Source organism: Panthera leo, chromosome E2 (genome assembly GCF_018350215.1).
Source record: "Panthera leo isolate Ple1 chromosome E2, P.leo_Ple1_pat1.1, whole genome shotgun sequence".
NCBI lineage: Eukaryota > Metazoa > Chordata > Mammalia > Carnivora > Felidae > Panthera > Panthera leo.
In genome coordinates this window covers 54,260,546-54,287,805 of record NC_056693.1, presented here as the reverse complement: position 1 = coordinate 54,287,805, position 27,260 = coordinate 54,260,546, and the positions used below count along the sequence as shown (strand labels likewise).

The window sequence follows — 27,260 nt, the reverse complement described above, 5'->3', positions numbered from 1 at the left end:
TTGTTACGAAAATAAGATAATGCATATAAAATACTTAGCGGGGACCTAGTAAATATTCCATAAACGTTAGCTATTGAATTTTGCAGACTCTACCTAAAGCACAATAAATTCCTTTGGCTGTAGCGGTCCTTGGGTCTGCATTTACCGCTCCATCTGTTCCTAAGACTGCATTTGAATGCAGTATGTGTCTCTGGATCGTCAAGTACATGACAGAAGTTCCAGTCCAAGACAGTGACAAAAGAAGAAATTGAACTCACCTCCTCCATGGAATTCACCAAATTATACCTAAAGAATAATTCCTCCTGAAGAAGAACAGAGGGCAGACTAAACACCACGTACACAACAGATAGAGTTCCATGTATTCTCATTTCCTTAAGCAGGAGCCTGTGTCTGGGAGGGCTACAGGATGAGCCTCAAGTGATTCCACTGTAGGGTGGATAATACGATTAGTGTCTTTCTCATTCAGCCTCCATTTGCACATCACTGCCAAGCACCAGGGAGGGCTGTGAGCCTGTGAGAAACCATCCTGGGGAGACTGCAGGGCCTCTGTGCAGACCCAACAGAGGCATTCAGGCACCGAGCAGAAGCTCCTCCCACATGTGTGCACATAGGGACAGACGCTCTATACCATGACTGTGGTCTACAAGGAAATTAGTATTATTGAGCCCCAACAGACTCAGTGCCTCACTCTGAGATTACTGAAGTGTCTATGCCACTTGTGAATTAAATCTAAAAACATATTTTTTCACGTACCTATAATCTATAGACAATACCATTAAATTATAAAGCACTGTTTAGCCCTTCTCTGATTGTATTTACATTTTTGTATACTGAGCCTGTTTTTGATTTTCATCAAAAGTAACTGATGTACCAGTTTTTATTTTTTTAAGTGTTTATTTTAAGAGAGAGAGAAAGAGAGCAAGTGGGGGAGGGGCAGAGAGAGAGGGGAAGAATCCCAAACGGGCTCTTTACTGTCAGTGCAGAGCCTGATGCAGGGCTCGATCTCACGAACCGTGAGATTATGACCTGAGCTGAAACCGAGAGTCGGATGCCTAACCCACTGAGCCGCCCAGGCACCCCTGATGTACCAGTTTTTGAATATCTTCATTCACAAATGGTGTTTTCTTCTCTGCTCGGACCACTGGCTAACATCGCTCCAATTTTTCAATCTTGTAACAGATGGAGGCACTCGTATCTTGTTACATGGCAGTTTTATCTCTACCTTTATTCGGTCCTTGCTTTTTGTTTGCTTTCCCATTTGCCCAGACTGCCTCACCTTTTAATTTTATCGTAACTGTAATAAACGTTTTTATACCCCAAATCCTTTGTGGAACACAACAGGGAGTAGAGTTTGAAATGTTATTAAGAAAGGACATGCTATATTGTGATGATCACCGAAGAATTTCCATCAGAAGTGATGTACCAGTTTTTAAAGCTTTATTCACAAATCACTATAGTATGGTGAGTTTGAATGCCATATGTAGGATAAAACAGACTATGAAAAGTATCATACTTACACAGCAACTATTATATTACTGAATCATCTGATATTGTACTTCCTGCAATAACTTAATAGACCCAACTCTACCCTTTGAAGGGACCAATTTTATGATTTTCCTAGAAAGTTTTGAGTTGAGGATAGTTTCTTGCTATTTCTTTCCATGATCCAAGGCTTCAGACAAAATCATTGGAAACAGCAATTAGAACTCAGTCTCTCCAGGATCGAGGAGAGACAGGAGTGAGAAACAGGACACCTAGTCACTTTTTAAAGGCCCACAATTGCTATGCTTTGCAGGATATGGGGGAGCGGGGTGCACACTGGAGGAGGAAAGAATCAGTCCCAACAAGCATATTGAACATTTCTGGACTGTCAATATTAAGAATGAATTTCTAAAACACAAGTTCATACACAGAAGCTGTCCAGCTAGCTGTTAACTGAAATGCATATGCAATATATTCAAGGAAAAAGTGTGCTTACAAAACCACACACATCCTATTTGTCTCTAATTTTAAAATAATTCATTCCCTTATTGGGTATGCAAGTGAGCAACGGAGAAAGTGGTGCGTCTGCAATACCTGAAATTAAAAAAACAAAACAAAAAAAGTCAGTTTAAAAATGGCCAAGATTAGAGGGTGGGTGGATCATGGACCCCCGTGACGTACAGAAGGAGAATATACGCAAAATAGGGCACGCGGGGATAGCAGATGGGAGCCAGGAGGAAGCTCAGAGGTAATTAGCCAGCAGAGAGAGAGGATCAGATATAGTGTGTCGTGAATTCTTCCCGCCTGTAAGATAAGCTGACTACTTACCAGCTGGTGCTAAGGATTTCAATGCTTCCAGAAGATGCGGGCTAGAGAACTTTATTAGGCACCGGAGGGGCTCTTTTCTCTCAGCCAAGATGCCTCCATGGAAGTCACTTTTGAATTTCGTTTCAAGCTGTCAACAAATTTATTTATAAATAACTACTAAATATATCAGCTGTGATGGCAAACTGTAATTAAATCAGGTGATGTGTTTCATTAATTCTTGTCCTCAAGAAATACAGGGATCGACAGGGGCGGGAGCCATTTAATTTGCTAACTGCAAACGTAGAGGGCAACCCGTGTGTCAAAAGGCATCATCCACAAAATGCCATGTATGCACAGTGCCCGCACACAGGAGACCTTGGAGGTCAACTCTACCCCCAGGTGATCTTCACCTGAGTATTTAGTTTGCATTCTTACTGGCAAATTTGCACTATCTTTTGAAATCTGTCATTTCGATGTAAAAATGTCATGTCTTTCGAGTCACTACCATGGTTTGTTTTTACCTGATTATGGAAGATTTCAAAAATACACAAAAGTAAGGAGCACAGGCAATGAGTCCCCATGTGCACGTCACCCGGCTGAAACCATTATCAGTTCATGGCTAGTCTTCTACCAGCCCACCTCCTGTTCCATACTGACCACTGCCACGGGACTATTCTGCAGTAAACCCCAGACACGATGGTATTCCATCTGTAAACATTCAGTACCTAGAAAAGACCTAAGAAGGACTCTTTTTTAATTTTTTTTTTTAATGTTTGTTTATTTTTGACACAGAGAGACAGAGTATGAGCAGGGGAGGGGCAGAGAGAGAGGGAGACACAGAATCCAAAGCAGGCTCCAGGCTCTGAGCCGTCATCACAGAGCCTGACATGGGGCTCAAACCCACAAACAGTGAGATCATGACCTCAGATGAAATCGGATGCTTAACTGACTGAACCACCCAGGCACTGGTCTTTTTTGTTTTTTTTTTTTAATATTTTTTTATTTTTTAGAGAGAAAGCATAAGTAGTGGAGAGGGGCAGAGGGAGAGGGAGAGAGAATTTTAAGCAGGTTCCACACTCAGCACAGAGCCCAACATGGGGCTCGATCCCACAACCCTGGGATCATGACCTAAGCCGAAATCAAGAGGTGGAGGCTCAACCAACTGAGCCACCGAGGAGGTGCTCCAGAAGGACTCCTTTTAAAACCTTCACCTCCGTAACAGTATCAGACCTAGAAAAATTAGTAACAATCTAACAATCCTTTAATATCAAATATCCACTGGCTGCTTCAATAGGTACTGGAGTCTTAGATTCTAATTTCAAAATTCTTTTCCTTAAAGTGCCTCTTAAAATTTACAGGCAGTATTTTGAAATGTTTAGAGGGTGAGTATTGTCTGCAACTAACTCAAATGGTTCAGAAGAAATCAAGAAAAAGAAGGAAAGGAAATGTGCAAAATGTTAACAACTGGTGAACTGAAGCAAAGGGAAAATGGATGTTCATTGCAATGTCCTTGCAAGTGTTCTGAAGGTTTGACGTTTTTCAAAATAGAAAAGGTAGGGAAAATTAATAGCAGGCATGAATCAACGTGCACTCTGACTTACAGAACAGAGCGATTCTAAATTGTATCCACGGGGGGCTTTGCAGATTCTTACTTATTCTCAGTGGTTCTCTTTAGTAGGCAGAATCAGCCAGAGAGCTTGTAAGAACAGATGGCTGGGTCCCACCTCCAGAGTCCCTGATCCAGTAGGACCACGGTGCAGTGGGCCCAATAATCTGCATTTCTTACCCGTTCTCAAGTGATGCTGATACGGTGGCTCCAGAGACCACACTATGAACCAGTGTCCTAGACTATGAGTTGTTCAAAGGAACTGGGTTAAAACTGTCATGTAGGGAGCCCAACTTGAAAGATAATAGCTTTTCCCACTAAAAACAAATCAAAGAAAACAGGTGTTGGGCCTGGGTGAGCAGATCAATGGCGGATTTAAAGCTCTGCCTATAACTGTAGGGGGTGCAGAGCAGAAAGAATTTACTAGAGGGGAGGAGGGTGTTATGAGTAGGAGTGCCAGTATTAGATTGGGGCAATCGTGATATAAACCTTGAATTTTTCTAATGGTGGCAATGGGCTTGCCCCCAACCTGGCCTTCCTGGTGGGCAGTGGCACAGTTCTGGAATGAGCTAGGTTTATAGTATTGACTAGGCTACTTACTGGTTTCTCTCCGGTGATGCCAACTGGTCTAGGTATGTCACGACTTCTTTATTCACTCTTTTATTCAATGAATATTTATGAGCACCGACTACAGGCAAGTGTGGACGGGCTAGAAAGGGGATAGCTCACAACTTTTTTCCCCTCAAAAATACAGATCACAGCTGGTTACACAAAACTAAATGAGTACCTAAGATGAAATCAAAAGGCAAATTCAGAATTTCTAGAAGTCTCCTTCGCTACCATGGGAACTTATTACATACGATAAAGACGTCTCTTTTAACTCTTCAATTTATCACACAGAATACAAAGTGATAGTGACGCTACTTATCATGGTGAGCAATGAGTGATGCACAGAATCAGGCACCATGACCGTACACCTGACACTGGCCTAACCTTGTGGGTCGACACCACTTCAGTAAGAAAAAAGAGAAGTTAAAAAAAGAAAACAGTGATAAAGGAAAAGAAATTTCTTATTATCGTTTTCCACCTAATTTTTTTTTCTTTTACAAACATATGGGTAACTCATAGTTCATGTTTATAGCAATGTCCCACCTTATATTGTGCAAATTCTAGTCTTGGTTGAGGATAGTCTCCAAAAGTTTCTTGAGTTACTCTCTGGACTCTCTCTTTTTCGATTCTGTTTTCATGAATGATCCTTGAATCCACTATACATGGAAGATTTCAAAAGAAAACAGACATTAGAAATATCTTTCATCCATAAAGTATCCTCCTTTCCTTCCTAACTTTTCAACTGGCTCGTGTCATTTAAAGATACCATATACTGGGGTGCCTGGGTGGCTCAGTCCGTTAAGCGTCCAACCTCGGCTCACGTCATGATCTTACAGTCTGTGGGTGGACCCCGCGTTGGGCTCTGTGCTGACAGCTTGGAGCCTGGAGCCTGCTTCGGCTTCTGGGTCTCCCTCTCTCTCTGCCCCTCCCCTGCTCATGTGTGCATGCTCTCTCTCTCAAAATAAATAAACTTAAAAGAAAGTTTACTGTTTCTTCTCTTGATTGCAATAATTCCTTACTATAGGAAAATCTGAAAGCGCACGCTGGTAAATAAAATAAAAATCCCCAATAATTCTACCAATGAAGGAAAAGCATTGTTAATGTTTTAATATATTTTGTCTAGCTCACCCCTCACTTCTTAAAATTATTTATTTATTTATTTATCTCGAGAGAGGGAGCAAATAAGTGAGGGGCGGAGAGAGGGAGAGGGAGAATCCCACAAGGGGCAGAGAGAGAGAGAGAGAGAGAGAGAGAGAAGCGAGGCTCACCCAAAGTGGGGCTTGAACACACGAATCGAGATCACGAAGTCAGATGCTTAACCAACTAAGCCACCCAGGCACCCTTAGCCCCCTTTTTAGCAAATAAAAAGATATGTATTTTTAACTGGGATTATAAAATACACAGAGTTTTGTATCCTGCTTTCTTTACTTAACATGACATCAACAGCGGTTCCTATGCCATCAGAAAGTCCTAAACGTATTTAAATCATAATTGCTGTACTATCTCATTTTATCGCCAAATCATTGCTGAGAGACAGGAAAACGTTCATTTCCATAAATGTAGGCTGTACCCCTCCACTCTTCCGTCGTTGTTTACTCTGCTGTGCTGGGTTTTCCACGGACAGACTCGTGCCACCTGTGAGGAGCGACACAGTCACAACTGAGTATTCCAGAAGCAGTTTATCCAGCGCATTCCGAGCTGGGGCTCCAGACTCAGACAGACTTGGATTTCGTCTCTGGCTTCGGCAATTCCTAGCTGTGTTAACTTTGCCTGGCAAGTGGCTAAACCCATCTGAAACCCAGCTGCCCGATGAAGAGATTGTTCGGGCACTGCTATGAAGATGAAGGAAATGATACCTGTAAACATCTTTGTGTGGTGCCTGGCACTAAAGAAATGCTTGACTATTAGTTAATTTTTGTTTTTAGTGTTACTACTTGCCATTCTAGTAAATGCTAGAAAGAACCTACGGGAGCTCGGTTTCCCCCTTTCAGCAGAAAGTTAATTTGCAATTTTTCGCAAAGCAGTAAATAGTTTTGAATCAGGCTCCTAGTGATTAGGTGTTTTACCGAGTGATAGAACTCTAAAAAGGAATGATGCGCTTCCAAATTTGTTTTATCTTAAAACACACATACTGTGCATGTCCAGCTCAAGGTTTTCTTGTAGAGGCATAGTGGAGTTGTGAGTTTCAAACTTCTAAAAAAAAAAGAAAGAAAGAAAGAAAACTGAATCTTTTCCTAATTTTAACATCTTGAAATATAAATAATAAATGGTTTTAGGACACAGGTACTAAATGTATTTGCAATGTGATGTTTCTGCTTGATAGCTACGCCTTCATCACCACAAAACACCTGCCGACATTCCTTTTAGAAAAACCACTTTCCTCCTGGAAGCCAATCTCTCATTCCCTACTCACGCTGCAGCAACTGTTTTTGTGTTTGACGATGTGAATTTTCCTAGGAATGAATGCAACTGTCATAGAACAGGTGGAAGGGTGGTGGGTAAGGCGGGGGAGTTTGCTATGGGAGAAAATCATTAACTTAATGTTAGATTTTTTTTTCTTTAAAGAGTGGCTTGCAGAGAGCCATCACTTTTTTCTATTTAGAACAGATGAAAATACGTAAGTGTAACATATCTAAGGGCTCAGAGATATACAGAGAGCATCAACAATCCACTTACAGGGGTCTAAACATATGGGCCCGCAGTTGCCATGCAGAGCGAAAAATAACCCTGAGTCTGTGCAAAAGGCCAGATCTACTTTTATCATTAGAGGAAACAATGCATTCAAATAATCTTAAGAAATAAATAAATTGGGGGGCTTAATAAACCGACGCTTTCTCCTTTCCTTGTAACCCCTCTATTACCTGCTTGACTGATGGGACAAAAATTAATTCTGCTTCTGTCTTGCATAATGGAGTAATAGAATTTAGCTTCAAAAGACAGTGTCAAGTTACTGTAAAGATAAAATAACTTCTAACTGGAAGAGCTCATTTGGAAGCTGGGCTCTCTCACGTAAGCTCTAATGACTGATGAGCAGTATAAAACACAATGCAATTATAACAAGATGATAGTGGGGGACCGTTGTTTCCTTTCATGTTGACTGAGAGCTTTCTCCGCTTCAGTAATATCGGAAGTGATCTCCTTCTGTTGGAGGTGGACTTTCCCACCTGCCCAGATGCTTCTAACTCAAGTGTGAAAGAGAAAATGGAGACGCACACAACTTCACAGAGTCACTGATGGGCTCACCTGATTATACTGTTTGAAAACAATAGCCTTCAGAGAGTCCAGATACCGGCTTCTGAGGTCCATTTTCACAATCTTATGGTGATTGCTAGCAACTGTCAGCGCCTGGAAGTGAAAATTACCAAGACCATGAGGATTACCGTGTTTATCCCGATATTTATAATATCTATGGTATTTGATTGAATTTTTGCACTAAGCACACGTGACTTCTTCCTTTTCTTATATGTAAGGTAACCATTTGTTTATTTCCCAAACAAGGAAATGACTGATGATGAAAGGTGACAATAATAATACTTTAGAAGGCAGAATCCAAGACTCTGAGTTCGACAAACTGAGGTTATATCCTACATATTTTGTGATTTACTTTACAATAAGGTAATCACATGAAAATATAATTTTATGACTGTTGGTGATACAAAATAACCACAGAATTCACTCCTTCAGTGGCCGTTTTCCAGTGATGTCATATCACATGTCCCTTTTTAACTTTAGAGAGAGAGAGAGAGAGAGAGAGCGTGCATGCGTGAGCAGGGGAAAGGGGCAGAGAAGAGAGAGAGAGAGAGAGAGAGAGAGAGAGAGAGAGAACCCCAAGCAGGCTTCACACTTGGTGCAGAGCCTGACGTGCATCTCGATGCCACAACCCTGGGATCATGACCTGAGCTGAAATTAAGAGTTGGATGCTTAACTGACCGAGCCACCCAGGCATCCCTCTGTTCCCTGTATTAATAATTAAAATTCAGCATCCATTCAGAAACCAAAATGGCCCCGTGCAAACAGTGGAATCTAGCACCGCATGCCAAGGGACCCAGAAGGGTTCCTGCCTTGTATACTGGGTAACAGGCAGACAAATCATGGGACAGGCTGTCCCTTATTAGACCTATCTTTTGCAAGTATTTTCTATCACTCTGTGGCCTACATTCTAATTCTTTTGATGTTGTCTTTTGCACAGCTGAAGTTTTAATTTTAATGAAGTTCAGCTTATCAATTATTACATATTTTTCTATAATGGATTGTGCCTTTGGTGTTACATCATTGCCACACCCAAGGCTATAGAGGTTTTCTCCTGTGTTACCTTCTAGGAGTTTTTTGTTTTTTTTTTTAGTTTTTTTTTAAATGTTTGTTTATTTTTGAGAGAGAGAGAGAGAGGGAGATACAGAATTTGAAACAGACTCCAGGTTCTGAGCTGTCAGCACAGAGCCTAAACACAGGGCTCGAACTCAAAGCTTGGAGATCATGACCTAAAGTTGGACGCCCAACCTACTGAGCCACCCAGGTGCCCCACCTTCTAGGAGTTTCTGTAGTTTTAGATTTCTATAGTTTCTATAGTCTTAGATTTACTGCTATGATCCATTTCTGAGTTTATTTTTTGTAAAGGTACAAAGCCTACACAATCTTCTTTTTTTTCTTCCTTGTGGATGTCCAGTTGCTTTACCCCCATTTGTTTTTAGTTTTTTCTTTTCAACATTTTATTTAAATTCTAGTTGGTTAACATACCATGTAGTATTCGTTTCAGGGGCAGAATTCAGGGGTTCATCACTTACATATAACACCCAGTGCTCATCACAAGTGCCCTCCTTAATACCCATCACCCATTTAGCCCATCCCCTACCCACTTCCCCCCATCAACCTGGAGTTTGTTCTCTATATTTAAGAATCTCTCATGGTTTGTTTCCCTTTCTCTTTTTCCCCCTTTCATATGTTCATCTGTTTTGTTTCTCAAACTCCACATATGAGTGAAATCACATGATATTTGTCTTTCTCTGACTGATTTATTTCACTTAGCATAATATACTCTAGCTCCATCCACACTGATGCAAATGACAAGATTCCATTCTTTGGATGGCTGAATAATATTCCATTGTATGTAGACACCACCTCTTCTGTATCCATTTATCAGCTGATGGACGTTTGGGCTCTTTCCATACTTTTTGGTTATTGTACACAATGCTGCTATAAACATCAGGGTGCATGTGCTCCTTCAAATCTGTATTTTTGTATCCTTTGGATAAATACCTAGTAGCACAATTGCTGAATCAAAGGGTAGTTCTATTTTTAGTTTTTGAGGAACCTCCCTACTGTTTTCCAGAGTGGGTGTACCAGTTTGCATTCCCACCAACAGGGCAAGAGGGTTCCCCTTTCTCCGCATCCTCGCCAACACCTGTTGTTTCTTGCGTTGTTAACGTTAGCCATTCTGACAGGTGTGAGGTGGTATCTCATTGTGGTTTTGATTTGTATTTCCCCGATGATGAGTGATGGTGAGCATCTTTTCACATGTCTGTTAGCCATCTGGATGTCTTGTTTAGAAAAGTCTCTATTCATGTCTTCTGCCCATTTTTAACTGGATTATTTGTTTTCTGGGTGGTGAGTTTCATAAGTTCTTTAAAGGTTTTACACACTAACACTTTTATCGGATATGTCATCTGCAAATGTCTCCTCCCCTTCCGTAGGCTGCCTTTTAGTTCTGTTGATTGTTTCCTTCGCTGAAGCGCGTATTTCTTCTAGACTGAAAGACAATAAGAGAGCTCCAAACAAATACTTGTGTTATGCTCCCACTTGTAGAACACTTTCTGCTCCTTATTTTAGGAAATCAAGGATTACATGTGGCATTTTATATAAAACGCTTACTGAGCAGTTTAAACCTACACAGACCTCGGAGATAAGGGTAATAAAAATACTATAGCTTATAGTAATTGGTTCCATACCTGACTCAGAAGGGGTGTATTGCTCTTCAGGTGGCAGAAGGAAGTGAAGACGTAGGGAGTCTGGGAATAATACACCACAAAAACCGGTTTGTACTGGTTTGGCTTTCTGTACTGTGTTCCCCAGGCGATTCGAATCCATACTGCATTCTCCTCAGCGTCTCTGAAGCTGACCGTCACCTTAATAAAAAGAAGATTTAAGTTTCCTAATTAAAATCTGTGGCACCAGGGGGCCTGGCTGGCTCGGTCGGTAGAGCATATGACTCTTGATCTTGGGGTTGTGAGTTCAAGCCTCACATTGGGCACAGAGATTACTTAAAAAAAAAAAAAAAAAGTCACATTAAAAAAAAAAATCCATAGCACCAACAACTGGTGCTCCTTCGGGGTGAAGGATGTGTGTGTAACCTTGCATACAGGCAGAGATTTGGCAGAGTCTGTAGTTTTCAGTACAGTGTTCTGGGAATCTTTGGGAAAAGGTTTTGTGGTTGTTTGGAATTACACATTTATGCCTTGCAAAGTCTTTTGGAAAGAAAACAAATTTTATTTTATTAAAAAAAATATTTATTTTCGAGAGAGAGAGAGAGAGCGTGAACAGGGGAGGGGTTTGAGAGAGAGGAAGACAGAGGATCCAAAGTGGGCTCTGTGCTGACAGCCCACTTTGACAACCCCGCTGACAGAGGGGCTTGAACTCACGGGCCATGAGACCATGGCCTGAGCCAAAGTTGGACGCTTAACTGACCTGGCCACCCAGGCACCCCAGAAGGAAAACAAATTTTAAACCCTACAATCAGGGTATCACAATTTTTCAACAATTTCTTGGGCTTGTCCTGAAAAACTGTTCACTGACCTGTAAGAGTTTATGAAATAAGGCAAGCTTACAAATGGCATACCTGATTTATAAACAAGACTTTTTGACATCGAGCACAGACCTAGCGTGCACTATAAAGTTTAATGGTAAGATTTCTCTGGAGTAATGGGCTCAAATATATTAATCCAAATGTTCTTATGCATTTAGCTCAGATGCTAATGATTAAAGTTACGTGGCAAGAATATAGAAAATTCTACTTGGTTTCCATTTCATGGATAAAATACAGATCTTTCTAAACCTTTAAATGTAATTGCCAGTTGGGTTAGAACTTAATGGCCTCCTCCTAGACTCTTAACTGCCCCCCAATTCAGCTTCCCCTTGGAAGTCAGACCCTGGACAGGAGGCAGCCGATGCAAATGCATTTGGCTTGCCCACGTCTCCTTACTTCCTCCCTCTTGGATCCCCAGAGAAAGCAGGTGGTAAGAAGGCAGTTACTCCGACTCCGCCCACTCTTCATCTGGCTGCTTTCCCACATTCCCTCCGTATATGAGACAAGGAGCCCTCCCCAGACTGGGGTGTGGAGTGTGCGGGGCTGTCTGACCTGCCCGAGTGAGGAGCCACAGCGCTTGGCCCCAACTGGCGCCCAGTGGGCCTCTGCTGGCTTGTGTCACATTATAAAAGCGAAGCCTGTAAAATCAAGATTGAAGGCACTACGTGGAGGGCTCACCTTTACCAGAGGGAGAATATCGGTTGCACTCAACATATTCAGGTTAACCTCTCTAGCCAACAATGAGGATAATGTAAGCAAGGGCTTTTGGAGAAGCTTAAAAGAGGTCTGTGTCCTTCCTAAATTGGATGTGTGGTTGGGCACACATGTACGCTTTCCTGGAGAGGGGTGTGGTATCATTTACCAAAATTTTCATAAGAGTCTATGATCCAAAAAAAGGTTAAAAATCAACGGGCTAAGATGTTCTATCTCACATTGTTCTCGTAAAGATGATATTCAGATACCTGAAGAGGTAAGGCCCAGATGCAGACCTTTGCTATTTTCCCACGAAACTACCTTGATAGATATCATCCTTCAACAGCAAGGATAAAGCACGCTTCACTGAGGATAGCTCAGATTAATACTGTCCAAGCTGAACTAGGAGGTGAGTCCAGCCAAGTGTCCTAAGTGGTTTGGCTAACCTGGGATGGTACTGCTGGCCAGGGGTACCCTGGCCGTAAACTGCTCATAACTGGCTACTGAACATTGCAGAAAAAAGTTTAGCATGGGAAACAAATGAAGCTTACAACACACAGAATTGCTATGTACTTAACTATGTTAATATATTTAGTACAGATTACCATTATTGTACTACATGATGTATAGGTAAAAAAAGGAGAGTAAATGTGCTACCCTTTTACAATTGAAACATATTTTTTAGTTTGTCTCTTTTTTATAAGTTTTCTTTTTAATTTTTTAAATGTTTATTATTTTTGAGAGAGAGAGAGAGAGCACAAGTGGGGGAAGAGCAGAGAGAGAGGGAGACAGAATCTGAAGCAGGCTCTAGGCTCTGAGCTGTCAGCACAGAGACTGTCGTGGGGCTTGAACCCATGAATTGTTGAGATCATGACCTGAGTTGAAGTTGGATGCTTAACCAAATGAGCCACCTAGGTGCCACTCTTTATAAGTTTCCTAAGAACGACGTATTTTGAGTAGTTTTACCTGGTAAGACATACGATTAATGACTCTGCCTCTCTCTCCGTGTCTCTCTCCCTGGCATACAGAGACCATACTCTCAAAGGCTCTGGATCAGATCCCCCATAGCACAGGCTCCATCCATTACCCCCCAAGTTAGGCTCCCAGCTCCCTCTGTCGTACCAGCTTCTCTACCCCATTGGTTCAAGGGCAAGAGTTCGTAACCTGAAGGCCCTGATCAAAATCAGCATGTCTACAAACTAACTGAACTTTGGCATTTCCTTCAATCGTGAAGGTAGGCAACGAAAGGGTAGAATGTTAGGAACTATTACTCTATTGTCTGGACAAATCCCAAATATTTTCTCACCCCATTATAGCCTTGCACATGCCTCAAAAATATCACTTATGCCATCACTACTTTGAAACTAGTTGTTTTTAGACCTACTGTGAGATTATTTACTGTGTTAATAAAGAAGCACATGAGTACTACAGCACGACTTCGTATTTTAATACCTTAATAATGGTATTTTCATGTATTTGGTTTTCCTTGTAATTCTCTATATTATAGTATTTAAAACCGACTTTCAAGGGGCACCTGGGTAGCTCAGTCAGTTAAGCATCCAACTTCGGCTCAGGTCACGGTCTCACAGTTCATGGGTTTGAGCTCCACGTCGGGCTCTGTGCTGACAGCTCAGAGTCTGGAGCCTGATTCAGATTCTGTGTCTCCCTCTCTCTCTGCCCCTCCCCCACTCACGCTCTGTCTCCCTCCGTCTCAAAAATAAATAAACATTAAAAAAAAAAATTAAAAAAAAAATGACTTTCAAGAAGTGGCCTATAAGCGTCACTAACAGCAAAAGGGGTCCTTGGCACAGAAAGGTTAAGCCACCTCCTGTAGAGCAGCAGGCAAGTTACTATTCAGTCCTGGGCACCAGGAGACTCTACTTGGCATGACATCACCATCAGCAGCCTTTTGGAAAGTGGGGTTATCCAGCTGCTAGTTAAGTCAGGAGGAAGAAAGCGAAGTCGGCTGGGAGTCCTCGGGTAGTTGAGAAATGGGGCTGGCACACGTGGTCCAGCTCAGGGCAGGGGAACAGGGGAGACAGAGAAGACACCAGGGTGCTGGGCATTTGCCGGCCTTTCAGGCAGGAAGATCTGACCAGTAAAAAAGCTCCTTTGTTCACCCAGCCTTTTCCACTAGTCTGTCTGAAATTCATTCAGGAGGGAAAAGCTTTTGGAATGCAGAAGTGATGGAAGAGAAGAAATCTAATAATTGAGGGGTGTTTGGGTGGCTCAGCTGGTTAAGCATCCAACTTTGGCTCAGGTCATGATCTCATGGTTCATGAGCTCAAGCCCCGTGTCAGGCTCTGTGCTGAGAGTGCGGACCTTGGGATTCTCTCTCTCTGCCCCTCCCTTTATTTTGAGAGAGAGAGAGAGAGAGAGAGAGAGCGAGTAAGCACAAAGTCCGATGTGGGGCTCGAACTCATGAAACTGTGAGGTTATGACCTGAGCTGAAATCAAGAGTCAGACGTTCACCCGACTGAGCCACTGAGGTGTCCCTAAATATTTTTAAAACTACAGCTATTAAAGGAATGAGGAGGTGGATAAGGAGGTGGCAAAGCCTGTGCCCAGTCCATTCATGCTGTCAGAGGGGAGCAGGACGGTTGGTTTCCTCTCAGGGAGACTATGGGACCGGAGGAAGGCTGACAATTAAAGCAGGAAGTAGGAGGCAAATGGTGACAGGAGCACAGGACAGAGGACTGCCTGCCAGGGGGATCAGGGACACTCCCTGAGGGGGCCAGAAGGATACGGAAGAGTGAGCTGTGCAAAGGCCGGAAGGATAGGGAAGAGCGAGCTGTGCAAAGGCCAGGTCGGGGAGGTCGTTCCAAGGAGAGGGAACAGCCTATGGCGAGCTCAAGGGCTTGAAGACTGGTTCGGTTTGGGTGGAGTGTAGACTACAGGTGGTGACACCTGACAGGCAGGCAGGGGATCCAGGAGGGCACGAGGAGAAACACATCAGGAGTACGGACCCAAAGAGTGTGAATGAATCTGAAGAAGCCAACGATTATAAGCCAGTGGAAAAGGCTAAATTAGTCAACAAATGGTGTTCGGACAACTGATTAGCTTCTGACAGGGAAATGAGAAAGGACTCTGTCACCACCTCCCCCATCTCTCGCCGCAGCCGAAACTAACCAGGGCAGGGCTGAGTGCAGAACCTTGTGGTGATGCTCCAGTGAAGAGCAGGAGGAAAGGAAAGAGGGTGGTCACGAAGAGCAGTTTAGGATGGGCTGACGACAACCGGGAGAAGACGAGAGATTCAGGATCAAGAGGGTTTGGCTGTTCTCTGACATGTGACCTTCCCGAGCACAAGAAATGGATGCTGTGTATCTGGAACATGGAAGGTGGAGGTGTGAGACCCTGCCAGTGTAGATGTGAAGAGCATGACCTCGAAGCCATCTGCCCGCGTTTAAATCATGGCTCTGCCGCTCTGCCCCTGTGGGACCCACCTTGCTTCGTCAGGAGGGTGCAGTGAGTTAGTGAGTGGCAAGGGCTCAGTGCAAGGCCCGACACACAGAGGTGTTTGCAATCGGCGTTACTGCTGAAAGAGAACAGGCCATGGGATTTTGTGATATCACTGGTGCCCCTGAACAGGGAGGTTCTCAAACTTGACTAGGCATTAGCAAGCGCCTGGAGGGCTTTGGCCCACCCTTACAGCGTCTGAGGGAGCCCAGGTATTTGCATGTCTAATATGTTCCCAGGTGATGTTGATGATCAAACTGTGAGAACTGCTGCCTTTAAAATTCGGTTTCAATATGGCGGCAAGAGCGATGGCCAGAATGGAAAGGGCCTAAGCATGAAGCCGGTGAGGATGCATTACCCTTTCTTTCTTTTCTTTTTTTTTTTAATTTTTTTTAATGTTTATTTATTTTTGAGAGAGACAGAGACAGAATGCAAGTGGGTTAGGGGCAGAGAGGGAGACACAGAATCCGAAGCAGGCTCCAAGTTCTGAGCCATCAGCACAGAGCCTGATGCAGGGCTCGAACCCACGAGCTGTGAGATCATGACCTGAGCTGAAGTTGGATGCTTAACTGACTGAGCCACCCAGGTGCCCCTGCATTACCCTTTCAAATGGTCTTTTGGGGAAGGTTTTTGAAGGGGGCCACTAAATACCACCCCTCTTCCCTGTCCTTCTGGATCAACTGAGAAATAAGGCAAAGAGTTGGCAGGTGAGGCCAACACATATTTACCAAGAAATGGGGACTGGCTCATATCCACAGGCAGGTGGCCCTCCAGATAACAAAATCCAGTCAGGCAGACCTAACCACATAAGTGGTGGCAGAACCACTCCGGGAAGTCTCCACTGGTAGGGGCAGAGCTGGCCTGGGATGAACAGATCAGAACGGGTGTCCCTGTGGGCACCTGCTCTCACTCAGGTTAAGTTGGCGCTCCTTCCAGAGAAAGGTGAAGGGGATGGTGGAGGGACGCCGGTGCCATTGGGCCTATGGGACCCCCTCCCTGTGAAGGACACATCGGGGGCAAGAAATAAATATTTCCTCCCAAGAGTGTTGTGGTAGAAAGAACAGAGCTTGAGGACGAGCATGGAGAATGGATGTCGTTCCACCAAGACCGGAGCATGCTTATAAGCAGTAGAGTGGGAAGCGGTAGAGAAGCGATTACAAATGGGATGGAGAACAGAGAACAAGGCAGGTGGGCCCTCTGAGGATGCGGGGGTAGGGCGGGGATTCAAACGTCACACAGAAGGGTCTCCGTAAGAAAAGAAATGAGGGAAGATGCTCAGTGACGAGGGTGTGGATACGAGTATGGCAGACGTCACAAAGCGTGAGCTGAAGAGACATAAAGACCACGTCGCGGAGTCTGCATATGAAGAGGGAACGCCACTCTTCTGGAGCGGGCAGCCAGAGCACGGGGACAGTGATGGGTCCTGTCTTTCCAAGCAAGCAGGACTGAGGCAGATTGAGGTGGGAAGAGAAGGAAGTAAGGGAGGCTGTTAAAAACATGATCGCCTCAACCTACGAGAAGGTACTCGGTGGTACCTGTGGACAGTGGAGGGGAGCTGAAGATTCTACGGGCGCTCCAGAGTGACACCGACCGATACCGTAGCCACTGGCCTGAAATTCACTACAGTTACATGAGATTAATGTAGTAGTTTCTCGGTCATGCTGGCCACATTGCAACTGCTCCATAGCCACACGTGGTTACTAGCCCGTGTACCAGATGGCGTGGACACAGAACACTTCCATCACTCCAGATAGTTCTGGTGCGTGGTGCTCCTCTTGAGAAAGAAGCATTTGGCCTCAAATTGACAAGTAAGGGGTAGGAAAAGTTTCTGTAATGAAGTAGGATTTATCTCTGATCTGGCCTAGAATAGTATGGGATATTACTAATTAAAATTAATTAAAATTCTTACAAATACAAAAACAAACACAAACCAAGGTAGTAGCAAATTTTAACTGCACAGATGCCTTGAAATTGAATTTCGTGGAGATTCAGATAAATTTTATTCTTACATTTTTTAATGCTCTCCGAAGAATTTTCTCAAATGAACTTTTGAATTGTTCCATATCAAAAAGGTCAACGTCTTCACCTGTCAAGGTCAAAAGAAAGTAAAGACAAATCAATAAAGACAAATGTTCAAGAAATACATGTGCAAGGACTCTGAAGCTAAGCATTCTGTGGAACGTCAAAGAGGGACACTGATCTAATCAGACCAATGCTGCCGGTACCCTGGATACAGTGTCACTGAATATACTTCTCATGTTTCCCACAAAAGAGTAATTTTGAAATTGCTCATTTTGAAAGAAGAGACATTTAAAAAAAAATTTTTTTTTAAGTTTATTTATTTATGTGAGAGATAGAGCGAGAGAAAGAGAGAGAGAGAAAGAGACAGAGAGAGCGCGCAGGGCAGTAGCAGAGAGAGGGAGAGAGAGAGAGCCCTAAGCAGACCCCGCACTGTCAGCACAGAGCCTGACTTGGGGCTCAATCCCACGAACCATGAGATCATGACCTGAGCTGAAACCAAGAGTCAGACACTTAACCAACTGAGCCACCCAGGTGCCCCCAAAAGAAGAGACATTTCAGAGGAACATATTAGCATTCCTTTTAAAAATGCCAAAATATAAAATATAAATTTCAGTTTAAAATGGAAAACACCGGGGTGCCTGGCTGACCTAGTTGGAAAAGCATGTGACTCTTGATCTTGGGGGTTGTGAGTTCGAGTTCCGCGTTGGGTGTAGAGATGACTAAAAATAAAATAAAATTAAATTTGAAAAAAATGGAAAACATTACCTGGTTCTTTACTCATTTGAAAAACATCCCAGACTTTCTGGTGCCGATGAAATTGAGTATCTGAGAGAGGGGGGAAGAGCTTATTACTATCACATCACAGAACTCTCAAGTAATGTGCTTATACATACCTATTTTAAATATGTATTTAATGTAATATGATGCCAGAGAAAATAACAGTAACTTATCAACTAGGTCATACACATTTTTATTCAAATATAAATTTTACGTGGATTAAATTTCCCCCGGACAACTAAAACAAATCATAAAGAATTACTCAATATAGTAGAGGTTTCGCATCTACTCTTACTTAGACCATTTCTTCTATTCCCACACGGGTCTCCTCCATGGAACCCCTCACTCAGCCAGCAGAACAGGGATGCTGTGCTCCTCACGACTGGTGTTCGCACTGGCTGTTCCCTTTGTCGGGAGCCCTCTTCTCCGAGCTCAAGGTGCCCCTCATTCTGGTGTCTACTGGGAGGCCACCTATGCACAGCAGCCTGCCCAGATCCCCTGCCCAAAGCACCTGCCCACTGCGCCCTGCGCTGCTTTCCTCCGTAGCACTTACAGCTACCCGGGAGCTCACTCTGCTAGGACTGAGCTACCAGCCAAGTCCAGTCCGCTTTACCCCTTGCATTTCCTGCCCCCGCTCTCTTCTCTCCATCCCTCCACGCCCCCATCTCACTCAGGCTATATCCCTCTCTTGCTTGGCTGCTCCAACAGGCTGCTGTTGGGTCTCTCCCGTCCTCCCTCGTCCCTGTCTCTGCACTGAGAGTTTTGAAAAAACAAGAACCTGATTCTTTTCTTGCTCATAATCTTTGGAGGGCTTGGCTTTATTCTTAGAATAAAGAGTGAAATCCTGTGAGGGGCTTCTGAGTCTCTGAATTATCCCCCTACCTATGCCTCATTTGTTTTGACCCCCTCCTGCAGCACTGGACTCCCATCTCCCGCCTTCTCTCTGCTCCCCTACTTACCCTCCTGCTCCAAGAACTTCTGGTGCTGTGCCCTATGCTCTCCTGCTCTTTATGTCCCCTTTCCCCTTTGCCTAGTTAATGCCACTCATCCTTTGTGGGTCTCAGCTCACGTCTTCAAGGAAGTCTTTCCTAAACCCTTGGTGTGGCCGACCCCACTCTGGTCTCACAGACCCCCTGCCTTTTCTCCTTCCCAGCACTTGCGACAGTCTGTGAGAATGCATTTGTGTCACTCGGTGACCTGTCTCCCCCCTGAGACTGGGGCCTCTCAAGACAGTATGAATCAACCTGTTGGACCCAGCAGTGCCTAGCATATAGCCCACTGCGTGGTAGTAGTCAAAGAACATGTGAACGAATGCGTGAGAAAGGGAAACTATGTGGATCTACCCTTTACGGTCTAGACATCATCCAGTCACTGAAAATGAGACACACTCAACCGGAGGCAGATGCGCTGAATGAATTCAGCTATTTCGTAGTTGGAGCGGAACATAAAGCTGAATGTGGTTATGCCCCAGGTCACAGAAGGCAGTGAATATCAACTGATAATGATTAATTGGTAAATACCAGGGGTTTTTTTTTAAGAATTTTTTTGTTTTTTAATGTTTACTCTTTATTTATTTTATTATTATTTTTTTAATGTTTGTTTATTTTTGAGAGAGAGAGAGACAGAGTACGAGTGGGGCAGGAGCAGAGAGGGAGACACAGAATCTGCAGCAGCCCCCGACTCTGAGCTGTCAGCACAGAGCCCGATGTGGGGCTCGAACCCACCGCCCCAACCGTAAGATCATGAGCTGAGCCCAAGTCAGAAGCTTAACCGACTGAGCCACTCAGGCACCCCCTTGTTTACTATTTATTTTTGAGAGACAGAGTGTGAGCACGGGAGGGGCAGAGAGAGACGGAGACACAGAATCTGAGCTGTCGGCACAGAGCCTGATGTGGGGCTCGAGTTCATGAACTGCGAGATCACAGCCTGAGCCGAAGTCAGACACTCAGCCAGTGACTGAGCCACCCAGGCGCCCCATACCAGACTTTGTTTTAAGAACATGACATGGACTCATTTCATCCTCACTGTCACCTTATGCGACATCATCATTATTATAAAGGTTTGTCCAATGATAATACCGAGGCAGAGATGTCAAGGGCCCCCACCAGGACTCACAGGGAGACAATGACAGAGCCATGAACTGAACCCGAGAAATCTGGCCCTGGAGCCTGTGTTCTTAGACTCCACAGTCTGTTGCCTCCTGATGAGGGAAGTAAACATCTTAAAGAAGAAAATACAGAGAAGAAACCTAGGATACAAAGGGGGGAAAAAAAAGAAATGGAAGGGGAGGAGAGGTAACAAGTTACACCGTAATAGGAACAAATTCTCGGAAATTTATTTTCAATTTCTGTTAAAGATACAGAGCCTGACAAACGTGCTTAGTGTGTGCCAGTGACCGTGCTAAAAGAGCTTTTCAAGCATTATCTTATTTAACCCTCCCAAACGACCCTGTGAAGTAGGTACTATTGTTTCTCCATTTTTCTTGGGAGGAGTCTAGGCCTAGCAAAGCCATGTGACCGGGTGAAGGACTGGAGACTGGTAAGTGACAGAGGAGGGACTGAAACCAGGTCCACCTGACTGACATCCAGAACTGCCTCTCTGACAAAAGGGGATGGGGTAAGTGTAAACACAATCACCGACACTCACAAATGATGTCTAAAAGGGCTGCGTCACGGAGACTTGCACGCTTATTCTGAAAGAGAAGATAAAACACTGAGTGAACGTGGGGGATAGTTGGGTTCTGCTACATTTACAGCACATTTTAGAGTTGCTTAGAACGAGTGTCACCGATCTCTGCTCTCCTGCCAAGTAGCAGATACACCCGACTCATGTCTCAGTAAAGGCACTCTCCTCTCCTCCCCCCACAATCTACTCTTCATTCAGCACTTTCAACTTCCTGTTTTGTTTTTTAATCAGCTGTATCCCTCTAAACTTCCTCTACATCAGGGTTTCCCAACTGGGCATTACTGACATTCAGAGGCGGATAATTCTATGTGTGGAGGGCTGTCCCAGGGTGTTAAGGAACATTCTGGCCTCTGCCCAGCATGAGCCAGTAGTATTCCCACAGCTTTGACAACCAAAAATGTCTCCAGACACTGCAGACAAAATTGTCCTGGTTGAGAACCACTGCCCTACACACACCCATTGACATACATGCATATTATATATCGTTTTTTGATGTTGTACATAAAGATCGAGTTTATCTTATTTAATGGCTGAAGAATATTTTGTTATGTGGACGTAACATTATCCTCCTATGTAGAGCTATTTCCAATTTTTTATTTTTTAAACAAGGCTACTTAACATCTTATTTATGTATAAATACTTACATGTTTGTACCTAAGTATATGAGTATCGATTATAATACTTATACCTCTTTTTTTTTTTTTTTAATTTTTTAATGTTTATTTCTGGGAGAGAGAGAGAGAGAGAGAGAGCAAGACACAGAATCCAGAGTAGGCTACAGGCTCTGAGATGTCAGCATAGCTGACGCAAGGTTTGAACCCATAAACCGTGAGATTATGACCTGAGCCAAAGTCGGTCGCTTAACTGACTGAGCCACCCAGGTGCCCCACCTCCTTGTTTTTTTATTAATTTTTCCATATAAATCTCCCACAGTGGAATTGCTGGGTCATAAAGCGTATCTATTTAAAAGTGAGTGAGGGAAGAATGTACAGGAATAGGGGCGTTCTTTATTCTTATGCTTGCAACTTTTCTGAAAATCTGAAATTGTTTTAAAATGAAAAGTTAATAAATATATGTGAAAGAGGGGGTCTCTTCCCATACAACTTTACCAACACATCTGAGTATTAACCTTTTCATCTTTAGGTGCAAAATCTAATAGGTAAAAAAAGAATACTTCTCATTATTTTAACTAGTATGGATTGTATTTTCCCCCATGGTGGTCACTTTCTTACTGATACGTAGGCATTCTTTGGAAGTTGAAAAAGCCAATCAAAAATTAGCTTCTTCCTCACTGTAGTAGTAGGTAGCCCACATCCCTTCACAGCTTAGCAGCTGCACTAAATTTCTTTTAGACTCAAAAAAGGAAGTGGGGCGCCTGGGTGGCTCAGTGAGTTAAGTGTCTGACTCTTGACTTCGGCTCAGGTCATGATCTCACAGTTCCTGAGATCGAGCCCTGCTCTGGGTTCCGTGCTGACAGAAGGGAGCCTGCCTGGGATTCTCTCTCTTCCCCTCCTCCACTCATACTCTCTCAAAATAAATAAACACTGAAAAAAGAAAGAAAACCTTTGGAGCACCTGGGTGGCTCAGTCGGTTGAGCATCTGACTCAGGTCATGATCTCATGGTTTGTTGAGTTTGAGCCCCATACTGGGCTCACTGCTGTCAGTGCAGAACCTGCTTCAGACCCTATATCCCTCTCTCTCTCTCTCTGCACCTCCCCTGCTCATGCTGGCTCTCTCTCTCTCTCTCTCTCTCAAAAATAAACATTAAAAAAAAAAAAAAAACCTTATTAAAAAAATCTTATTAAAAGAAAAAACCAAAGGAGTTGCATGATGCTTAAGGTTCATCATCTTGAACACTGTTATCACCTCACAGAGCAGAACCAAGTCCTGAACGAGAGATTCCTTTCTCTGCCGGAAGTTTACTGTCTGCAGTTGATTTTCAGGCAAAAAATCCCAGGCTTTGAGGATTGTCATCATTTCAGTCATTGGGATTTTCAAGATGGTCCTCTTGATAAACTCGGCAACAGTTTCATCCATTTCTTTGGCACTTCAATAAAAACAAAAACAGCACAGCAAAGTATTAATCAAATATCAAAGGTTAACTTAATGGAATTTTTCAGCATGTTTTTAGCCAGGATTTTGATTTGTTAGTCAAACACCCAAACGTTTACCTTTTTTTTTCAGGCATTCTGCAAAGTGTTTCAAAAGGAGGATTTGATTCTTCTCTCCTTAAGCCACATATTTAAATGGCTTTGGAGGTTTTAAAAATTAGTGCTCCCTCTCCTTGACAGGCTAGAGTATTTTAATCTTTGATGGGAATGACAGGTAAATCATTCATTCATTTACTCATTCACGTAACAAAATCTGAGCACCCATGTGTGCCAGGCACTTTTGCAGGCATGGGGGAGAGATACACCTTTAACCAAAAAGACAAAAATCCCAGGGCGCCTGAGTGACTCAGTTGGTTAAACAATGGACTTTGGCTTAGGTCATGATCTCACAGTTTGAGTCTGAGCCCGGTATTGGGCTCTCTGCTGTTAGCATAGAGCCCGTTTCAGATCATCCACCCCCCTGCCCCCGCTCTGCTCCTACCCTGCCCATTCTCTAATAAATAAATAAAAACTTAGAAAAATAAAAAGACAAAAACCCTGCTAGTGTGAGCATCCATTCTAGTGGGGAGAGAGAAGCAACAAGAAAATCATAAACTGTGTTAAAAGTGGTAAGTGCTGCAGAGAGAACAGAGCAGTGTTAGGAAACGAACCATAGTTAAAGTGGAGCAGGCTGGGAACAAGTCGGGGTGGTGGGGATGGAATGAGTAGGCCTCATACAGGTGACGGTTGAGTCCATACTTGGAAGAAAGAGTGAGCCATGTGGCTGGCTGGTGAAAGAACTTGCTGGGCAAAGGGTACAGCAAGTGCAAAAGCCCTGGGGCTTTCAAGGAACAGGGAAGGATGTGAAGGATGCCTCCAGTGAGGCCACAGTGTAGACAGTAAGGAGGCACAGAGGAGGTAGTAAGGTCAGAGAATACGGAGGGCCCAGGGGTCACTGCCACGATGATGGCTTCTACTCTGACAGACACTGGCTGCTGGAAGATCCTGAGAAGAGGTGGGATATGCTCTTGTTTAGGTTTTCTACCAGGATCAATCTGGCTACTGTCTTGGAGGGGTGGAGGGCGGAAGTAGGAAGCCAGGTAGGAGGCTGCTGCAATGCAGATAGGAGATGATGGTGGACCGAGGGGGAGGGGTGGGAAGAGGTCAGATTCTGGATCTGCTTTTAAGAAAGAGCCCACGGGATTTCCTGATGGACTCGATGTGGGGTTATGAGAGAAAGAGGGACCAGAGGTGACACCAATGTTTGTACCAGGCAGCTGAAAGGACAGAACTGCTATCCCCTGAGTTGGGGAAGGCTAGAGGTGTGGGCAGAGGCAAGCTCAAGAATTCCATTTCGAACATGTACGTTTGAAGGTTGTTAGACTCCAAGAGGAGATGCTGCTAAACAGTAGGATGCAGGAGTCCAGAGGACACAGTAAGAGACAGAGGTGAAGAGGGCTGCAGTCTCTTTCTCATTTAAGGGATTACCAGCTAACATAGTGTTATTACCTCACTTTCCCTGCCTGCTGCCGGACAGGGAGAGCCTTCAACCATCCTAAAGGTCTTGAGCCCCAAATCTGGCATGGCTCCCTCAGCAACAGACAAGGGCAACGATCTTCAGGAGCATCTCTTAGGGGCTGTCTTACAGCTGTGGCACTGGGAAGGGGGGTTCTGAGCCCTTTCATTACCTTCCTCAGGGCAGAAGCTGTGGGCCAAGGGTGGCAGCTGATCTCAACTGTTACCTCATCTGGGGGCACTGAGGGGTACCTTCCCACTGCCCCCCATTTTAAAATATGGTACACAGGCGTGCCTGGGTGGCTCAATCAGTTAAGCAATGAACTCTTGATTTCGGCTCAGGTCATGGTCTTGCCTTTTGTGAGTTTGAGCCCCACGTCGAGCCCTGTGCTGGCAGCTCGGAGCCTGCTTTGGATTCTCTCTCTTTCTCTCTCTCCCTCTCTCTCTGCCCTTCCCCAACATGCGTGCGGGCACGTTCTCTCTCAAAAGAAATAAACTAAAAAAAAAAAAAAAAAAAAAAAAAAAATATATATATATATATATATATATATGGCACATCAAAAGCAAGCATGGTTTCTCAACAAAGATGAAGCAAGGTGTCTGCAGAATTTAAATTTAAATTCTCTGCCTATCTGACAAGAAAGAGCATCGAGACCTTGGTATCCAAATTTAAGAAAAGGGGCAGAAGTCAGTCTGTCTATCTCATCTACTTCCACCACGCCTAGGAGATTAGCAAAAGGACAAAGAGAGAAGAATCCCCCTATGGGAATCCAGGCTGTGACTCAATGCTACCACCTGAGTGTTTAACATTGCATACAATCTATTACCATTGCCCATTTCCAAAAAGATACTGACAGTCGACATGATTTTAAGAAGATACTGAAAACAACACTTCCAGGAAAAAAAAAAAAGTGGGGAACTATTAGGACTTTAGAAAGAGAAAAATAATAGAGAGAACAGAATCAAGATCATGAAAATGGACTCTGATTAGTTTTCTTATCCAGATACAGGACCAACCTACCTTAATGTCAACACTAAAATCCTCACCATGGTCTATAAGGCCCTGGGTTTGCTTCTTGCCTCCCTCCCCATCATCTATCACTCTCTCTCTCTCTCTCTCTCTGGCTTTCTGAACTCCAGCTACATTGGTGTTTAGTTCCTCTAGTAGAGAAGGATACTTCCAGAGAAGGCTCATTGTACCTGCAGTTACCCCTGCCTAGAACATTCAGGTTCATCATGCACATTATTCACCTGGGTAACTCTTGAATTTAGGTCTCAGCTCGGATGGCTTCTACTGAGAGAGCCTTATTCTGCCCACCCTTTTTTTTTTTTTTTTTTAATTTGTTTATTTTGAGAGGGAGACGAAGAGAGTGAGCAGGGCAGGGGCAGAATTCCAAAGAGGCTCCAAGCTGTCAGCGCAGAGCCCACTCAGGGCTGGAGCCCACAAACCCTGAGATCATGACCTGAACTGAAAGCAAGAGTTGCACATTTAACCAACTGAGCCACCCAGGCGCCCCTGACCACCCATTCTAAAGGTATCTCCCCACCTTCCATTGCTTACTGTCTTTACAAAGCTATCTAAAATGATCTTGCCTATTGATTACTGTCTTAAAATATTGAGCCACTAGAGTAGGAACTATGTTTGCCTTATTCATGGCTATATCCCTAAATGATAAATACATGTGGAATGAAATATTAGATATTCTCCGTAAGCAGTGTGTGAGGAGATACCATGGGAAAAAATAGGGTCCAACAGTCACTGATATATCAAACCAAATTCTCCCACTGAAAACACTGGCGCGGGGCGGCGGGGGGGGGGGGGTGTGGAAAGGGGGTAGGCTTGTAAAAATGCATTCCCAGGGCTCCATCAATTTGAACTGGGGGGAGAGGGGTGGGGGTGGAGTCGGGCACCCAGCTGCGCGTTGAGAGCTTGCACTTTTAGAATGCTTCAGAAGATTCTTCATTTTGGGTTAAGTTTGCAAAATGCCATTCTACAGACTTCTGGTAGAGAGCATTCAGTCTCACCAATAAAGCTGGTAAACCCTTGAACAAACTCCTGATTCCCTGTGACTAATTTCTTTTTACTTCTAGTTCTTAGTAGCACAGTGCCTGGCATATATATATATATATATGTATATATATACATATATATATATATATATATATATATACATACACACACATACATATACATATACACACATATATATACATACACACACACATATATACATATACATACATATATATAGCAGCTCCTCAAGACATCTGTTGAATGAATACATGACAAGAGCCCTTTTAGGTAACTTTTCTGTAGATCTACATGGAAGGGCTGCCACTGGAGCATTAGGAAAAATACGACAGGCGCACGGACGGAAAAAAAAACGGATGCCAAGGCTGACTTAAAAAAAAACCCAAAACACCCGACTCCCAGCACAGCAGCAACCCAAGGGTCGGATAGCAGAGTAACCCGCCACGTGACAACTGGCGGAGGCTCCGGAACTTACGTACATCCCAGTAAGGCCCCGCCCCACTGCGGGCGGAGGTGATGTCACGGATAGTATCACCGCCCTCTCATCCCGGCCTCAACTGTAGTCCCCCACTTCTTGCCCGAGGCCCAGCGCCAATCCCGCACCTTGAGACGTGTGGCAGACGTGAAAAAGTCGCCCCACAAGCCTGAGATGTGGCTTTCTCGAGACTCCCGCCACACTCAAGGTCCCGA

At 43.9% G+C, this 27,260-nt stretch overlaps 1 protein-coding gene across 9 annotated transcripts; it reads right to left on the bottom strand.

The window, feature by feature from the left end:
- Window positions 1-1,403: 1,403 nt before the first annotated feature.
- CENPN (centromere protein N) lies at window positions 1,404-27,241 on the bottom strand. Of its 9 annotated transcripts, none has more exons than XM_042919391.1 (11): window positions 27,174-27,241; window positions 22,800-22,980; window positions 20,895-20,940; window positions 18,237-18,296; window positions 17,459-17,535; window positions 10,447-10,623; window positions 7,748-7,849; window positions 6,637-6,697; window positions 5,048-5,160; window positions 2,311-2,437; window positions 1,405-2,076 (listed from the first exon to the last, which is right to left on the bottom strand). In XM_042919391.1, exons 2-11 carry the CDS (start codon window positions 22,968-22,970, stop codon window positions 1,994-1,996), a joined length of 1,017 nt encoding a protein of 338 aa, XP_042775325.1. In that variant the 5' UTR covers window positions 22,971-22,980; window positions 27,174-27,241; the 3' UTR covers window positions 1,405-1,993. The 9 variants fall into 9 exon arrangements, 7 of the variants coding, with proteins under 7 accessions (XP_042775328.1, XP_042775325.1, XP_042775326.1 ...); XM_042919392.1 differs by lacking the exon at window positions 27,174-27,241 and adding an exon at window positions 27,050-27,117; XM_042919393.1 differs by lacking the exon at window positions 27,174-27,241 and adding an exon at window positions 26,781-26,998.
- Window positions 27,242-27,260: the final 19 nt, after the last annotated feature.

Coding starts and splice junctions, on each gene's coding strand:
- CENPN (XM_042919391.1), bottom strand. CDS start 22,970: ATGGATGAAACTGTTGCCGAGTTTATCAAGAGGACCATCTTGAAAATC. Junction 20,941..22,799: donor ACTTGGTTCTGCTCTGTGAG/GTGATAACAGTG, acceptor CTTCTCTTTCAG/AATAAGCGTGCAAGTCTCCG. Junction 10,624..17,458: donor TTCGGAGAGCATTAAAAAAT/GTAAGAATAAAA, acceptor CTTTTTATTAAG/GTGACGGTCAGCTTCAGAGA.